The sequence below is a fragment of the Peromyscus eremicus genome, chromosome 6 (genome assembly GCF_949786415.1).
Source record: "Peromyscus eremicus chromosome 6, PerEre_H2_v1, whole genome shotgun sequence".
In the NCBI taxonomy this organism is placed as follows: Eukaryota; Metazoa; Chordata; class Mammalia; order Rodentia; family Cricetidae; genus Peromyscus; species Peromyscus eremicus.
The window spans coordinates 93,706,332-93,724,600 of NC_081421.1; the positions used below are offsets into that span (position 1 = coordinate 93,706,332).

The following is an 18,269-nucleotide window of genomic DNA, read 5'->3' on the forward strand; positions in this document are numbered from 1 at the left end:
TATACATATACACACATGCGTGTAATGATTAGTGAAAAAAGAGGCCATGGATTTGAGAAAAAGGAGGGCATATGGGAGGTTCTGGAGGGAGGAAAGGGAAGAAGAAAATGGTGTAATTATAGTATAATCTCAAAAATAAAAGAAATTAAAATATAGACACATAGACCAATGGAGTAAAATAGAGGACTCACGCATAAACCCACACAGTCGCAGCCACCTGGTCCTTGACAAAACGCTCCTCTCTGTAATACGTGGTGCTGGAGTAACTAGTTATCCACATGTAGACAGCTGAAACTAGACTCCCCCTTCTTACACTGTACAAAATTGATTCAAACTGGATCAGGGATCTTAGGGTAAGTCCTGAAACTTTGTACCTACTAAAGGGAAGCTACTTCAAGATACAAGCCCAGGTGCAGGGTTGCTGCCAGCTCAGGAATTAAGAGCAGAGTGAAGGCGTCCGTCAAACAAAGAAAGCAGTCACCAAAGGAAAGAGAGAGCCTCCAGAACGGAAGAAAATCACCAGCTATTCCTTCAACCAGGGACTAATATCCACAATACATAAAGAACTCACAAAGTTAAATACCGGAAGAACAAATCAACCAGTAAATGAATAAACGAAGTCAACATATCTTTCTTAAAAGAAATACAAGTGGCCAGTAAATACATGAAGGATGCTCAACATCTTTAGCTACCAGGGAAACACAAGTCAAAAGTACACTGAAATCCCATCTCTCCCCATCAGAATGACTGTCACAAGGGAGGTAGATGACAACAAATGTCGTTGAGGATACAGAAGGGAAAGGAACCCTTCTGCATTGTATGTGGGAATGTACACTCAGCCACTATGGAAATCAGTACTGAGGTTCTTCCAAAAACTGAAAGTAGAGCTGTGTTCAGTCTATACCACTCCTGATGTGTTTCCAAAGGAGTGTAAGTTAACATACCACAGAGATGTGTGCAGATCTAAGTTTACTGCCGCACTGTTTGCAACAGCCAAGCTAAGGAATCCACCTAGAGGCCCATCAGAGGAAATGTGATGTGCGGGTTTATATGCACCGTAGAGAAGAATGAAGTCATGTCCTTCTCAGAAAAAGACATGAAACCAGAGATCAAACTTAGCCAGATTTAGAAAGACAAATATATACTTTATCCCATATGTGGAATCTAGGATGTGGGTTTATTAGCTTTTAAATCTAGAGATAGAACTATTTGGAGGATAAAGGTTTGTAAAGTGGGACGGTGTTGCTCCATAGCCTGGATAATTGCTCCCATATTCACACCCCCCTACGGAAGCTGAGGTCACCCTGGTGGGCATGAGCGTCATGGCATTGACAGGGGACTCTCTTGCTGCCTTGCAGATATGGAGGGATTTCCATCGGAGGGACGCTCCCTGCCATCCCCATCACTGGGGATGCACTTGTCAGTTTCTTAAGTGACCTTGGCCAGATGATGAATGTGAGCGGGGTAGGTAAACACACTGGAGTCTGGGGTCGGATTTTTGACTTGTTTAAATATTAAGAGAAGGAAATTATCCTACATACTACAGAAGGAGGGGATACAAGAAGAAACATTTTTTGTTGTTGTTGTTGTTATTCTGTTCTAGGGTCCTGTCACCAGAGAGGCCTCTAAAGAAATGTTAGATTTCCTCAAACATCTTGAAACTAAAGACAACATTAAGGTAACTGACCTGAAGCTAAAAATTCCTGTGAGCTCATTATTTGCCTGGTTTTACCCTGCTTAATTAAATTCCACTCCCCCTGCTGAAACCAGGTGAGGAATGCTGGCCAAGTTCCTCCTCCTCCTCCTCCTCCTCCTCCTCCTCCTCCTCCACTCACGGTCATTTTTGTTGCTGGTCACTTTTCGCTTTTTGTTTAAACAGTCCGTCAGTGTCCTCTCTCTAGAGCCTGGGTTGTAGCTCAGCCCATCCAGTCAAGCCTCTCTGCCCTCTAGGTATGGTTTAACAACAAGGGCTGGCATGCCCTAGTCAGCTTCCTGAATGTGGCCCACAACGCCATCTTACGGGCTAGTCTGCCTAAGGACAGGGACCCTGAGGAGTATGGAATCACCGTCATCAGCCAGCCCCTGAACCTGACCAAGGAGCAGCTCTCGGAGATCACAGTGTGAGCTGCCACTACCCTAGGCTCTCCGCTTCCTTCCTATCTTCTTCCCTCTCTGTGTTTTGGGTTTTTTGTTTGTTTGTTTGTTTTGTTTTGGGTTTTTTTTTTTTTTTTTTTTTTTTTTTTTTTTTTTTTTGTGTGTGTGTGTGTGTGTGTGTGTGTTGTGAGATGCAGGGCTGGGTGGTAACTTTAATTGGGCTCATATGAATGCACCAGCTTCAAGTGCTTCCTGTACCAAATTGCTTGGCTGTTCTTTCCCCTCTCCGTTTATTTGGAAAGTAAACTAACACTTTACGCTGTTCCTTTTGGGCCCTCGATAACAAGTTCCTCCCGAATTACACCCCTAACCTCCTTGCCAGTACACAAAGAACCTGCCAGGAGCTGGAAGGTTCAGGGAGGCTCCTTCATTTCCCTGGAAGAGTTGTAGATTCTGGGAATTTCCCGCAGATAGTCATGCTTTGGAGCTGTTTGCTTTCCTCAAGATTGGGCCCTCATGTCAGCCCCGGCAGGAAGAACACTGATGGGTCTTGTGTATGTGACACCATTTGCTCTATTTGAGGCCTATAGACAGGAGGACTTAGGAGGTTTTCTTTTGTTTTTTAAGTTTTTCAAGACAAGGTTTCTCTGCATAGTCCTGGCTATTCTGGAACTTGCTCTGTAGACCAGGCTGGCCTCAAATTTATAGAGATCCATCTGCCTCTGCCTCCCAAGTGCTGGGATCAAAGGCATGTGCCACCACTGCCTGGCTAGGAGAAGCATTTTGTGAGTACAAACTTCTAGGAAGCTAGCAGAACCTCCTAGCATTCAGTCAGGATTCAGTGTCTACTCCCAAGCCAAATGCCTTCTGCGTGGCCCCAGAGACCAATCTTACGTAACTAGGCTCATATCCCTTGAGTTTACATGTAACCATTTCCTGTGACATGTGATTTCAGAGAACAGAAGTCTGTCTGTGCCTGCGGGAAACTCAAGAGTCTATAGAAAAATTCAGAGCTAAAAATTTGGAATTGCTACAAATGTTCATTTATGAACTTATTCACAAATAAGTAGAAGTAAAATAAGAAGAAAGGTTGTCTAGAATGTTCTCATGAATCAAAAAAGTAACCTACAAAAATATCCACTTAACCTCGATGAAGACAATTCTGTGGATGAAGAGCTTCAAGCTAGGGCTGGGGGTGGATAAGGGCTGCCCAGAGCTTTCTCTGCACCTTCCTTGGGTTTCTGACGTCCCCTATCTCTGGTCCTGCTGCAGGCTGACCACCTCGGTGGATGTTGTCCTTGCCATCTGCGTGATTTTCGCCATGTCCTTCGTTCCAGCCAGCTTTGTCCTTTACTTGATTCAGGAGAGGGTGACAAAAGCCAAGCATTTGCAGTTTATCAGCGGTGTGAGCCCCGCCACCTACTGGCTGACCAACTTCCTCTGGGATATTGTGAGTGCCAGGCCGTCCCTAGCCTCCAGGGGTCCAGGGTGGGACTGGTGTATGTCTGGGCAGGAGGGCTGCTGGGGCGGTCTCCTGACTGCTAGCCCTTGACATCTTCTTAAAAAGGCAGTTGGGAACTAACCCTCGGGAAGACCACAGAACACAGTTAATAGCCACTGAGTAGGGACACTCTGTGTCCATCAGCAAGAGGGCTCTGATCCACCCCAGGATCTCTATATGCCAGAGATGAGGCTGATCTTTCTGTCAGTAGCATGGGTCTGAACAGGTAATACCTAAAGGACTCTTCATCCATCATCTCCTCAAGTCCTGTCTCAACCTCCCAAAAGAGGAAGGTAGAACTTCCTTGTGATAGGGTCACTGGATAAATATAGGCTAACCACCAACTCTGATCTCAGGACAAACAATGAACAACTTGTAGCATAAATATTTCGTATATCCCGATTCAATTATTGCACAGTACATATTTATACTAAAAGTTATTGGCTGCCTATCAGAAATTAAAATTTAATTGGGCATTCTATATTTTAATTTGCCAAATCTGGGGACACTGCCCAGAAGCCTTATTTTACTTCTTCAAAGTAACTAGGGGCTAGTGAGATGGCTCAGCAGGTAAAGGTGCTTGCCACACAAGCCTGATGACCTGAGTTCAATCCCCAGAATCCATGTAAAGATAGAAAGAGAGAAATGACCCCAGAAAAGTATTCTCTGCCTTCACCACATATGTGGTTATGGCATGTGCACCCATACATGTCTTGCACACATACTCACACAATGATTATTTTAAGTGACCAGATCCCCACTGTATTAGATCAGCTACCATGTTAGGGAAAATTAAGGAAAAAACAAACATCAGATCAACAGCAAACAGCAATCAATGTTGGTGGAGGCAGAGAGACATTAGCATGCTGTATATATAATTACAGGCCACAGGATCAAAAGGAACCATTGTTAACTGAGTCTAGTTATAATGTAGTTATAATTTAGTTATAATCTAGTTATAATGTAGCTATAATCTAGTTATAATTCTTGGCATCTTGAATAATGAAATCGTTGAGTCTTTTTGTTTGGTTTTGAAACAGGATCTCACTATGTAGCCCTCGCTGGCTTGGAACTGGATGTGTAGACCAGGTTGGCCTCAAACTCACAGAGATCTGCCTGCTTCTGCCACCCAAGTTCTGGGATTAAAGATGTGTATCACCACACCTGGCCCATGAGATCGTTGTTTTATCTCAACAAGGACAAAATGAGGCTTCTCTCATGAGATAAAACATACCGGCTCATGGAGACCAGCACAAATGGCCCTCTCCCTGTGCCTTTTACTAATGATGCTGAATATAAAGTTCTTGGTGACATGGTTCCTTTGAGCTCACTCAACTTACTATGTAGTTATCACTTAACAATACAAAACTGGAAAACTTCACTAGCAACTGAATTATTTCCTTTCTCGTCTGCCTGCATAAAAGCTCACTCCCAGGAGCAAGGGCAGCTCAGGATCTACGAGCTTCTCTTGGTATTGTGGTTTTAGCAGGAAAGAAGTTGGGCTCGCCTACCTTAATAAGCTAACTGCTAAAACTGTTGACTTTCTATCTTACTATCTTTTTAATTTCTAAATTTTTTTTATTTTTTTGTTTGTTTGTTTTTTTGAGACAAGGTTTCTCTGTGTAACAGTCCTGGCTGTCCTCAAATTCACAGACATCTGCCTGGCTCTGCCTCCCAAGTGCTGGAATTAAAGACATGTGCCACCAACTGCCCAGCTAAAATGAGTCTAGGATCTTTTTTTTTAAAATATATTTTGTATTTTATGTGTGTTAGGTATGTGAGTGTTTGCCTGTGTGATACGTGCACCAAATGCATGGTTGGTGCTCAGGAGAGAGCATCAGATCCCCTGAAACTGGAGTTACCGTTGATAGTCGATATAGGTGTTGGGAACCCAACCTGAGTCCTCTGCAAGAGCAGCGAATGCTCTTCACAGTTGAGCTATTTCTCTAGCCCCTGTTTTACTGTTTTAAAGATGAGGTATGCAATTTACACTTGGGACTGGCCTATATGTATACTTATGGATACAAAGAAAAGTCTTGGAACCTGTAGAAAGGCGTGGCTACAAGGAAGGGATGGACATCTCAGGTAGAGGTGTCACTGGCAAAGTAGATAACAGCTCACTCTTTCAAGGACCAGAAGATGTTAGCATTGGCAGGCTTCCTGACACTCTAGAGATTTATAGCTCACTGGCAGTCTGAGCTCTGTGGTCGAGAATTAAAGTACTCATTATCTCATTGGTCAGTGAAAGAAGACAGTGCATGCCTGGAGAGCCATTGTTGAAGTGACAACGAACTGTTTATATCATACACTCAGCACACCTGTGACACTGTGAACGCCTGTACTTCATGTGTCTTGTTTTTTTTTTAAATGCTGAAGCAGTGTTAGACCCATGGCCTGGCAAGCACAGCTTAAAACCTTTTGAGTTAGCTGAAAGTGTCTTTCGTTCTTTTTAAGAATGAAGCAAGTCATTGACTCTTCGTTCCAATGCTTCTCGTTGGCAGCTCCACAACTCCCATAATTCTGTCTAGATCTCTCTGTTCCTGAGGTGTCGTCTTGTGGCCCCGAACTTAGTCCTTTTCCACCATTTTCATCCCCCGTAGGGCTTGGAAGACACAGTCTTAGAGCCTCTGCTGAAGTGGCAGGGCATGATGCCATTTCTCTGATGTCCTTTGAAGATTTGGGTGATGGATCCAACCCCAGCATTATCCCAGGTGTACAGGGGCTGCTCGGAGGAAGCAGCTCTTGTGGAGAACTATTTCTCACCATAGAGAACGAGCTCTTTATGTTTGGCCACTTTGGCTGTGTCCTTCCATGCAGAAACTTTCAGCTTCCCAGACTTTCTGAGGAATGTTGCCAGAGCTCTGACACACTCCTGCTGGTTGACGTCTTTTACACAAATTCCAGGCATCCTGAAGTCTCTAGGTTGCTAGCCAGGGGAAAGGGGATGAAACACGATGTGTGTGTGTGTGTGTGTGTGTGTGTGTGTGTGTGTGTGTGTGTGTGTGTATCTGTACGTATGTGTCCTCTCTGTCTCTTTTTCATACACACACACACACACACACACACACACACACACACACATATCTCTAGTGTGTACCTCTACAAAGAAGGGCACACCTTCATACCAATGCCTTGCACTATGCCATCCTATCTTTTTATCTCCTTCAACCTGAAACAGTTCCTGAGTCTCCCCTTAACACACATGGCCTGACCCATTGGAAGATTACAAGGCAGTTATTTGGCAGTATGTCTTTCAGTTTGGGGCAATCTGAGGTCCTCATGACCAGACTGAGGTCATGTGTCCTTGACAGCAGTGTTGGGGTGCAGAGGCTGGGCTTTCATTGCATCCTATCAGTTTGGATCTGATTTCAACTTGTCCCCGTTTTGAGGGTGTTCACTTTGTCACTTAAGAAGGTGCTTGCCCAGTGTCTCCACCAGAAGAATTATTCTTTATTATTTTTTTTACTCTTTATTATTGATGAGAACCTTATGAGGCACTTTGAAGATATGCAAATATCTGGTTTGTTAGCAAATTTTCCACTTGTTCATTTATTTATGTCTATGTGCAGTCATGGATCTTGTTAACCAGTGGATTATAATCCGATACTACTATTATTCATTTTAATATAGAGACAATCAACAATGTGGCCAGTAGGAACTCCTCCAAGATGGCTTTTATGTCTGGTTGACTTGTATCCATCTTCCTGGAGTACTTCACTACCCCTGACTGCAAGAGACCCCAGGCTCAACCTGTACCACCCCCGAAACCAGATATTTCCCCAAGGGATCCTGGCTCATTTCAGTGGAAAGGAGCCTTCATAAACCAAGATCTGGGCACCAGACTTCTTCATTGCCACCAAGAGAGCATTGATGGCAAGGCTTCTAAGTAGATAGAACCAGAGAAGACGTTTGCATCCATACAGAGGTTTACACCGTGTTCCACAGTCTCTCTATTCACTCTGTGATGCTCACCTCTAACTCAAGTCTACTACTGAAGAGTTCATGCTAGGTTTCTGACTTTCCAAGCTCATGACTCTCTTCTCTGAGTAAGAAACTGGCTCTACCACCCTCAGTCATTTACCTAATCAAGCGATATATACACTTGTAGTGGGTGCTCTATCTCTGCTCTGGTTGCTTCTCTGTAGGAATACCCTCTTCCTCTCCCTGCTCCGGCTGCTGCATGGAGGAGGTCCTCCTTATTCTACCCTGGTGCTGATGTTCCATGTGGCTCAATACAGACACTTTCCTCACCCAGGGTATTATGAGTCAGAGTCTGGAATGGGTGCTCTCAGGTTCTTGGCTCCTGTTTAAGAATGAAATAAAAGCCTACGCAGGGGATGGAGAGAGGGCTCAGTGGTTAAGAGTGCTTGCTGCTCTTGCAGGGGTCCTGGGTTCAGTTCCTAGCACCCACATGTAACAACTGCTGACTCCAGTTCCAGAGGATCTGATGACCTCTTCTGGTTTGTTAGCAAACTGCATGCACATAGTGCACAGACATACATTCAGGCAAAACATTCATTCACATATATATATATATATACACATACATATATATACATACATACATACATACACACACACACACACACACACACACACATATATATATATATATCAGATCTTTAAAAAACAGTCCTACACAGACTGCAAAGACATTTTATATAAAGTAAGCAATAGACCGGATCAGATACACTGTCAAGATTGACAGAAGGCCAAACAAGTGAGGCAATCAAGGTCCCCAGTTATTTTGGGGGTTCAAAAGGAGGTGAGCTTGCTTGGTGGAGTACAGAAGTTTCTGCTTTGATAGACTAGGATTGTGTAAATCTTTGCTTAAGGTGCATGCCCCTCCCGATTTTAGTCATGCGCATGCCCAGTTACACAGCAGAAGACAGTAAATAGGGAGTTTCTCCTAAAAGTTTACTTGGGTGTACAGTTTTGCCTTATTGTGCCTGTACCTCTCCCCAGTCTAGGCTGGATAGGTCCATTACCTGTAATTCCAAGACTGTGTTCCAGGAAGTCTGGAATCTAAATGGGTCGTATCAAGGGATTGCTAAGAGGGGTAACTTATTTCCATTGTTTAAAACAGGTGTGCATGCGACTTGATTTAGGCAGGAGACCTAAGTTGCTAACAAGTTTGTGGGTGTATTGTTTGGAGATGGGTGTGCGTGTAGCCCAAGCCAAGTGGAGCCCCAGGCTGCTAAGCTAGTCCCTATGCTTATCTGTCTCAACAGGGCCTCTGGCACCCGTCCAGTGCCCTCCTCACTCTTACCAGGTTTCACCCTGGTAGAGACCTAATCTTACCATGCTGCCTATCTTTCCAAGCCTGACCTAATAATGTCTTTAAAACCTCATTGTTTAGAAGAGTTACACCCAATTTGTGAGTTTCTCAAAGCCAAGGACTATATTTTAAGCTTTTCTAAATTCTGGAGACATGTATGGAAAGGATAACCATCAGGGCTTTATGACCAGTTAGTGAGAGAGAGTAAGAGATCGCATAGACTTCCATAGCCATCCTTTGCAAAGATACAGACTGATGGCCTTTGAACAGGAGTAGAAAAGAGATTGTAAGTGAACTATGAACAGCTTAACCTATATCTTAACTCTGTATCTACTAACCAAAAACTGTTTAGACAAGTAGATTCAATCCCAGACCACAGGAGCTAGAGGAGCCCTGGTCCCCAGGTCGCAGAGTTTCAGTGACATACTGTCTCCTCTCTTCAAGATGAATTATGCTGTGAGTGCGGGGCTGGTGGTGGGCATCTTCATTGGATTTCAAAAGAAAGCCTACACATCTGCGGACAACCTTCCTGCTCTCGCAGCTCTGCTCATGCTGTATGGGTAAGCCGTCTGGGCCAGGGGAGGAGATATTCTCTTCTGACAGTGAACTTCGGTCCTCTTGTAGTGGGGGCACAGCAAGCCTAGTTTCCAGCCCCAGAAGCTTCGGTGGAGCTAATCAGAAATCTGTCTGGCTGACTCCAGCCATGTAATTCTGAGTCCTAGTCCATTCAGGGAAAGAGATAGTCTGAATCTTCTTCACTTCCAACTGTGGCCTTGACCAAAGTCTGGGACTCGGTCCCTCTCCACTTCCTCCCCAGCTCTGATTTCCATTCCCTCTGTGGGCAAGCTGCCCAGTGTGGTGTCTCTCTCTGTGCTTGCCAAGAATTGTCTGCCTACCACAGAAGATTCCAGGCCATAACACTACCCCCATATCAGGCTAGAAGATGACGTAGAGAGCAAATCCAATTGAATTACGGAGCACAGGGCGCAGCTTTGTATCCCTGGACTACCACTTGCTATAGGTTTAACTGTGGGCAGATAATCCGTTTAACTGGACCTCAGGCTCCTCATCTATAAAAAAGATGATGCTTGGCTCTTTCTTATGTAGAGAGGAGAGTCTTACCAGAACAATGGCCTCCATTCATCCCAGAACAATGGCCTCCATTCATCTCCCTTGAAAATGGACTCAGAAGCCAGCTTGACTGGGAACTATGAAATGAGCTGTGAAGATTGAGTTCTTGGGACCTTCAGTTCTGCTTTCCCTGGAGTAGAGAGCATTACTGTGGGTGACCTCTGAGCTTTATGTCTCATAAAGTTCACACATAGCTCCTGCCTCATTTGCTCCTCATAAAACTCATGAGATGGTCAGGGCAAGCATCATTGTCTCCCTTTGAAGACGAGGCACAAAAAGCAATGGAGTACTTCCTTTCTCTCCCTGGGACCCCAGCCAGTTCAACTATGTCACCTGGTATAAAGAGGTCTAGTTGACAGGGTGGGTCTCTCTCCCTCTGAGCCGCGTCACCTCACACAGGTGGGCAGTCATCCCCATGATGTACCCAGCATCCTTCCTGTTTGACGTCCCCAGCACAGCCTATGTGGCTTTGGCCTGTGCTAACCTGTTCATCGGCATCAACAGCAGCGCCATCACCTTCGTCCTGGAATTGTTTGAGAATAACCGGGTGAGCAGAGCTTTCTTGGCTCCTTGGTGTAATTAGTAGGATGTTAGAGCAGATGCACCGGTCCCCAGAGCCATGGCAAACACTGTGCATGCAGGTTTATGTGCACAGATGAGCAGGGCTGCCTCCCCTTCTCTTGCCTCTTGATTTATGTGCTCTGAGAGCCATGGTTCTGTGCGCCTCTTCTTTAAGCTATATATATATTCACTCATGATTCTAACTTTTTAGATTAAAGCTAGAAAGTTTCCCCAGGAGGATTTAGATTGCGTGCGCACAAATACACACACACACACACACACACACACACACTCACACACACACGACAACATACTAGCATATACTGTCTGTCCTGCTCCCAAAGAAATCCTGAGGACAGAATTAGGAAATCCTGGTCTGAACGACTCTGTTTACAACCTAGGAGCCCACTTGCCCTGTCTACACCCCCTGACTTCTCCCTGTCCAGAAGGGGGTGCCAGACAGAACCCTTAAAAACCAGGAGAGGAGGTGGCTGCAGAGGTGGCTGTCTTTATCCCTCACTCCTTATGGTTACTGTCCTACTCTGGCTGTGCCATGCTCTGGCTGTGCCATGCTCTGGCTGTGCCATGCTCTGGCTGTGCCATGCCCTGGCCGTGCCGTGCTCTGGCCGTGCCATGCCCTGGCCATGCCGTGCCCTGGCCGTGCCGTGCCCTGGCCGTGCCGTGCTCTGGCTGTGCCGTGCTCTGCCTGTGCCGTGCCCTGGCCGTGCCGTGCCCTGGCCGTGCCGTGCCCTGGCCGTGCCGTGCCCTGGCTGTGCCGTGCCCTGGCCGTGCCGTGCTCTGCCTGTGCCGTGCTCTGCCTGTGCTGTGCCCTGGCTGTGCCATGCCCTGCCTGTGCCGTGCTCTGCCTGTGCCGTGCCCTGGCTGTGCCATGCCCTGGCTGTGCCATGCCCTGGCTGTGCCGTACTCTGGCTGTGTTGTGCTCTGGCTGTCCTCCCAGCAATCCAGCTCCCTGGTGTGGTGGTGGCCTGTGTCCTCAAGTGTCTCCTTAGCCTGTCCTTTTCTCACTAGTTCTTCACAGGTCACAGGGTGGCACACATCTGCACTGAGTGCTGCCAGAGGCCAGAGGCCCTGGCCTTGCTCTGTGAAGGCACTGGAGCCCACCTGCTCACAAGGGGACAGGTAGCTTCAGCTTCCACTCTCAACAGCCTCGCTTCTCTTTCTCAGACGCTGCTCAGGTTCAACGCCATGTTGAGGAAGCTGCTCATTGTCTTTCCCCACTTCTGCCTGGGCAGAGGCCTCATCGACCTGGCACTGAGCCAGGCTGTGACAGACGTCTATGCCCAGTTTGGTGGGTAGCATCCTAGGTCTGTGGGTCACAACCATGGAGCCATCCAGGCTGGGAAAGCTACAAGGGTTCTGATGTCAGATCTGCAGCCTAGAGGCTGGGGAGCCACAGGTGGGGCCAAGGACAAGATTTTACCCTCCTGCACTCTGACCTGGGGAACTAAGAGGACCTTGATTTGGGGTCTCCTTTAGGCTCTGGCCTGGGTATCTGGGTCATAGTCAGGTCCTCATGGGTGAGCCCGGGAGCCGTAATGCAGACTTTATTCCCGCTAATGGCTTCTTGCTTCCATCCCCAGGTGAGGAGTACTCTTCCAACCCATTCCAGTGGGACCTGATTGGGAAGAATCTGGTTGCTATGGCAATAGAAGGGGTGGTATACTTCCTTCTGACACTCCTCATCCAACACCACTTTTTCCTCACCCGGTGGTACGTCTTACTGCGCCCCAAGGTGCCATCTGGTAGCGAGTGTTTCCAACCCTAGGCTTCACATCAGCATGGTTCTCAGAAACTGCATTCTGATTTTTTTCTTCATTCTTAAGGCCTACTTGTTCTGCATACTACAGGAGAGAAGAGTTAAAATGGGCCTGTTAGAATTTGAGACAAATCTTAGCTTCAAACTTTTAGAACTATAATGGTTACATTTCAGTTACTAATATTTAACCTTCTTGTATTGTTACCACATCCCTGTCTTAAACTGGATGCTAGCACTGTAAATAAGGATTACTGTGGAATATCCAAGATATAGGGAAGCAGGGTTTTGACCTGTGAGGAGTGAGACAAAACAAACTCCCTTGCTAGCTAGAACATGGAGTGCAGGAGTCCCTTTGGGTCCTTGTGATGGGTGAGGACAGCCAGGCACCTAGGGAGAAGAGAAAGAAAGCAATCCAGCTTCCATGCCCATCTCCAAGCGAGATGTTTGCCAACCCTAGAATTTCCAGAACATCTCAAAGGTCAGCTCAGCCAGCTCATGCTCCTGCCTCGCCATTCTTCCCCAGGCTCTTCTCCAGTCCTGCCTGCCTCATGCTGACAACCCCTTCAGAGGGCCACACACCCAGGGCCCTGTGTCGCAATCGCCCAGGCCCTCCCTAAGAACTTTTATGACAATTTTCTTGTTGTTGTTTCTTAACCTTTCCTTCTCTTAGGGTGAGTTTGATAACATGTAAATAAAAGGGTCCCCAGGCTGGGTGCTTATAATGACCTACTTCCCTAATGACGGGGTTGAGAGGGCTGAGAAAGAAAAGAAATCAACACACGTGGAATAAACAGTCAGTGGTGCTTCAGTTATGGGCCAGACTGTGAGAACCTATGGGTGGGCCTCCCAGCCCTTTGCAGACCCCTCAAAAGTGTTGTCCATAAGGTTTAAAAGAGAAGAGGGGAAGAGAGTTGATTTCCAAAACTAAGTCGTTTAAACTGTGATACTACCACAATTAAGTGAGCCCTAGAGGATCAGAGAGGCCTGGTTTCCAGACACTCAACACCTACACCCATGCCGATGATTAACAAGCACAGAGAGTGGAAGGAAGGAAGAAAGGATGCTCTTGGTAGAGGACAAGGCCTGCACAAAAGTACAGTAGCCCCAGAGAGTAAAACATGGGATGGAGGAACTCCCAGGGAGCTATGGAACAGGAAGGGGAAGGGGGTACAGGATGGGTACAGAGGGGAAGACGGTGTTGGGTCATGAAGTGCTCCTCATCTTGATGACTTGGGACTCAAGTCTAAGAGCAACATGAAGTCCCTGGGGGCTTTTAGCCAGGGAGTGACGTGATCATGATCTTACCACAGCTGAGAGGTGATACGCAAAAGAGACAACAGTGACCAGAATGGGGATGGAGGCACTGGGCAATGATAGAGAAAATCAGAAGAAAGTCCTTTAGACAAGAGTTAGTGATAGACCAGATGTGGTCAGTGAGGAAGGAGGGAAAAGCTGAAGTCCTAGGTCAGGCATGTCTAACTTACAGCCTACTGTCTACATGCATCCAAGGAGAGCTATGAGTATAGCATGATGCACTTGTAGAGGACAATGTCATATGTCAGTGTCAAAAGGTTGGACACTCGGCACATAGGTGGTCAGAAGGATTTCCAGAGGAGCAAGATTCTCTTGGCAGGGCAGAAGGAAGAGAACATGCTGAGGCTAGCAAGGGGGAATGGCCTGCATGAGGTAGGGACCAGAGCACATGCCAATGGTTGGTAGAGAAGTGAGTGCATTAAAAATGTGCAGATAGCAAAGGCTTGTGGGACCTGCCTGCAGGACACGGAAGCTTGGAGAATTAGACTTGGAACTCACAGCTTACAAAGAACCAAGAAATCTTTGGAAGCATGTGTTAGTAAGATGACAAGGCTATCTCGACATTGGGTCGGTAGGGAAGGCTGCAGGAAGAAGGAAGGGCTGGTAGATAATAGCTCGCTGACATTTCACTTGCCACAGAGGAAAGCTTTTAATAATGCAACACGAGCTTCCACGAGGCATCATTCAGAGTTCATCTTCACACATCCCTGAGATAGCCTTCTTCCTTCCCCTTCACATGCTTGAAGAAGGCAAGGCCCAGAGAAGGCAAGCACAAAGTCATGCATGAGGAGGCAGGGCTGCCATGCAGGGCTGATTTGAGCAGAAGCACGTGACCTCTCTGCCTAGTGTCCCTCCTGTCAGGAGCCATTTTGACAACAGACTTAGAGGAAAGAAGTCCAGGGAAGTAAAAATGGGGCATGGGATGAGAGATGAAGCGGACGGTGTGACGGCTACTGCATGCCCAGCCCAATCTTGTCCACATTCCTTCCTCTAGGGTCGCCGAGCCCGCTCGAGAGCCCGTTTTTGATGAAGACGATGATGTGGCTGAAGAAAGACAAAGAATTACTAGTGGGGGAAATAAAACTGACATCTTAAGGTTAAATGAACTAACCAAGGTGAGGGGCGCAAGTGGGCAATATCATCTTGGAGGTCCGAGCTGACCCACACAGGGCATGGGACCATCCTGTGGTCCTGTACAACAAGCATGCCATCTCTGCATTCTCACTTGCCGTCCGGGAGCACCTGTTTCCTGTGGTACTGCCCCTGCTGTTCATCTTGGGTACTGCAGGGCCTCCGGAAGAGCTCCAACTGAGTGTCAGCATCTGCTCTCTGTTCAGTGTGTGCGTGGTGTGGTCCTCCCTCCACACCTCTCCGTGTCGTGGCTCCTCTCCTGTCACCAGGTTAATGTGTGACCTCCTAGCGTTGGTGGCTTTCTCCCAAAACACTCTTTGCTGCCTTCTGATCTTGGTCCACTGTCCCTCTCTACCCCTGTCTTGGTCTTCAGCCCGGTTTCTTTGCATCTTCCAGGTTTACTCAGGCTCTTCCAGTCCAGCCGTAGACAGGTTATGTGTCGGAGTCCGTCCTGGAGAGGTGGGTACCATACAGACTAGCTCTTGAGAAAAATCAGCCCTTGACCATGAATCTTCTCCCTCCGAGCAGAGCTGGACGATAGGAATCTAATGAAAGCCAAACTTTCTAGTAGATACAGGGAAAAAGAAATCAGAATAAATTTACTATTTTTATTTTTCTCAATATAGCTAAAATATTTCAATGTGTAATTACTATAAAATATTACTGAGATATTTTTCATTTTTCTTTGTTGTTCTTGTTCTAAGTCTTCAAAGCCAATGTTACATACACACTTAGCACCCATGTCAGTTAGGATTAGGTGTGCTTCCTGTTGGTAGCCAGCCACACATGACCAATAATCTCAGTGGCGGCAGCCCAGGTATAAAACGACACTTCCAGCTCTTGCACTGGCCTGGGGTCTGGCAATGGAGACCTCCTTGGTCACTAGGGCGACACCTGTTCTCTGTTTTCTCTTAGTGCTTTGGGCTCCTGGGAGTGAACGGTGCAGGGAAAACCACCACATTCAAGATGCTCACTGGGGACACCACAGTGACATCAGGCGATGCTACCGTAGCAGGCAAGAGGTGAGTGCTCTGTCCTGCCTGTGGTAGAGTGTTCCCCCACAGGCCATGTTTCTCAGTCACACGCCAGAGTAACTCTGAGACCCAGAAAGATCTATGCAGAGAGGGAGGCCTCCCACAGAATGTGATTAAGAAATACACAAGACAGAGGCACACTGGGAAACCAAACTACACTGTATGGCTCAAAGAGTGTTCTTAGCATGGATTCCTAGAAAGTTCTGGAAAACACTAAGTCGGTGCTTCTTCTTCTCCGTGGGCTATAAACTCCTTTCGGCAACCGATGAGCCCTGCGTCCTCTGCCTCTGTAAGAATATTCCATAGCCTCCCATTGTCTCCCTCCTGACAGTTTACAAAGCCTTGAGGAATTTATTGAGCCCTGGGGTATACCCATGGTCCCTCTGCAGCCTCTGGATCCCAGATTAAGAATTCCCAGGATAATACATCCTTTCTCTAGGTTGAGTTTCAGAATGGAGGTCCCCATTCAAGGGACCTTGGGAGGACTTTATCAGATTTGGCTGTTGGTATGCCAATCCTTTCTCTCATCAGACTAAGGAAAGCTAAGAAAGAGAAAGCTGGCTGTATCCTTGGCTTCTGGAGAGTCACTATGGCCTCTGGAATACTGTGAGTTTAAACAGACTTGTCCTCTAGGAGGCAGGCCAGGGAAGAGGATGAATGGTCTCATTGCTGGCTGCTCCTGAACAGCAATGCTCTCACACAGTGAGGGTGCTCACACAGTGAGGGTGCTCATGCAGTAAGGGTGCTCACACGGTGAGGGTGCTCACGCAGTGAGGGTGTTCACACAGTGAGGGTGCTCACACAGTGAGGGTGCTCATGCAGTGAGGGTGTTCACACAGTGAGGGTGTTCACACAGTGAGGGTGCTCACGCAGTGAGGGTGTTCACACAGTGAGGGTGCTCATACAGTGAGGGTGCTCACGCAGTGACAGTGCTCATAGTGAGGGTGCTCACACGGTGAGGGTGCTCATGCAGTGAGGGTGCTCACGCAGTGAGGGTGCTCACGCAGTGACAGTGCTCATACAGTGAGGGTGCTCACACAGTGAGGGTGTTCACGCAGTGAGGATGCTCATACAGTGAGGGTGCTCATGCAGTGACAGTGCTCATACAGTGAGGGTGCTCACACAGTGAGGGTGTTCACTCAGTGAGGGTGCTCATGCAGTGAGGGTGTTCATACAGTGAGGGTGCTCACTCAGTGAGGGTGCTCATGCAGTAAGGGTGCTCACGCAGTGATGGTGCTCACGCAGTGAGGGTGCTCATGCAGTGAGGGTGTTCATACAGTGAGGGTGCTCACTCAGTGAGGGTGCTCATGCAGTAAGGGTGCTCACGCAGTGAGGGTGCTCACAGCTCTCTGTTCCGGTTTGTAAGTGGGGACAGACACTGCTGACAGCTCCCTGGCATCTGCTTGACTAAGACCCCCTTTCTTTGCCAAAAAGCCCTGCTCAACACAGCCCAGTGGGCAGCCAGAGTCCTGAGCACACCTCCGGGACTCAGATACAATGAATCCAGGGTCTCAGCCCTCCATGGCCGTGCCTGGTGGATCTGAAGCAAACAGATTACAAAGATAGAGCCAGGTCATGGCTGAGTGTATGTCATCTGCCACCTAGCTATCTGCCACCAAGCGAGCGACTCCCCATTGATAACAGCAGGAGTTGTGGAGAGAGGGTTCAGTGAGGGATGCAATAGGAAGTTATTAAGTGACACCAGTTTTAGTACAGGTGAGACACGGCCTGATATCCTAAGGTAAAACTGAGCTGCAAGTTAGAGAGAGAGCCAAGGTTTAAAGACTGAGGCTCTCGGGTGGGATAACTCCTGTGCATTTGGCAAGGTTGCTTCCTTGTTTCCCTGAGTGGTTTCAACTGACCAACCTATACCTTGAGTGACTTTTGTCACAGTGAGGAACTGCAGTGGACTCTCTCTGTCCCATCCTGTTCTAGCCATCCTTTATTAATAAGCCCTAAGCTATGAGGGGTTAGACGAAGGTGATTAGACAAAATGATTTATGTACACTTTTGTTGTTGTTGTTGTTGAAGTCAATACATTTCTAGTGGGGTATCTAATGGATTCATCAGATGAGGAAAATAGAATCCTATTCTGCTGGGTAGTTATCTGATTGTCTCTCCCTGTCTGCCAATAAATACAGAGGAAGAGGCCGACTTCCACTGGGAGACATCCACCTTTCCCAAGCTACTCCCCGAATGTCTGGAAGGGATTAGGATCCATGATGATCCATTGATCATCTCTTAAACCTTTGTTTTTAAGCCCTCACGCCAGGTGGTCCAACCTAATCCTTCGAGTGGCCATTCATCTTAGATGTGGACACTCGGAAGGGTCCGATTAGTTTTAAAGCTCAGCACTCCTGAAGTTCATGCTTCCAACTGTAGGATCCCCACCTTGATTTCCAAATTCCGTGTACATTTCTAGAATGGAGGTCATGCCCCAGTGGCGGA

The 18,269-nt window shown here is 47.2% G+C and overlaps 1 protein-coding gene and 1 pseudogene across 1 annotated transcript in view; one reads left to right on the forward strand and one right to left on the reverse strand.

The window, feature by feature from the left end:
* Positions 1–18,269, forward strand: part of Abca4 (ATP binding cassette subfamily A member 4) — a 126,128-nt gene that overhangs the window by 96,559 nt on the left and 11,300 nt on the right. Inside the window, exons 31-41 of the mRNA XM_059266177.1 lie at positions 1,359–1,464; positions 1,604–1,678; positions 1,951–2,120; positions 3,367–3,544; positions 9,318–9,433; positions 10,404–10,551; positions 11,751–11,874; positions 12,167–12,296; positions 14,651–14,771; positions 15,184–15,246; positions 15,703–15,809. Coding sequence (XP_059122160.1) covers positions 1,359–1,464; positions 1,604–1,678; positions 1,951–2,120; positions 3,367–3,544; positions 9,318–9,433; positions 10,404–10,551; positions 11,751–11,874; positions 12,167–12,296; positions 14,651–14,771; positions 15,184–15,246; positions 15,703–15,809 — 1,338 coding nt within the window. The remainder of the gene's footprint in view (positions 1–1,358; positions 1,465–1,603; positions 1,679–1,950; positions 2,121–3,366; positions 3,545–9,317; positions 9,434–10,403; positions 10,552–11,750; positions 11,875–12,166; positions 12,297–14,650; positions 14,772–15,183; positions 15,247–15,702; positions 15,810–18,269) is intronic.
* On the reverse strand, positions 5,939–6,503 carry LOC131912800 (small ribosomal subunit protein eS19-like; annotated as a pseudogene).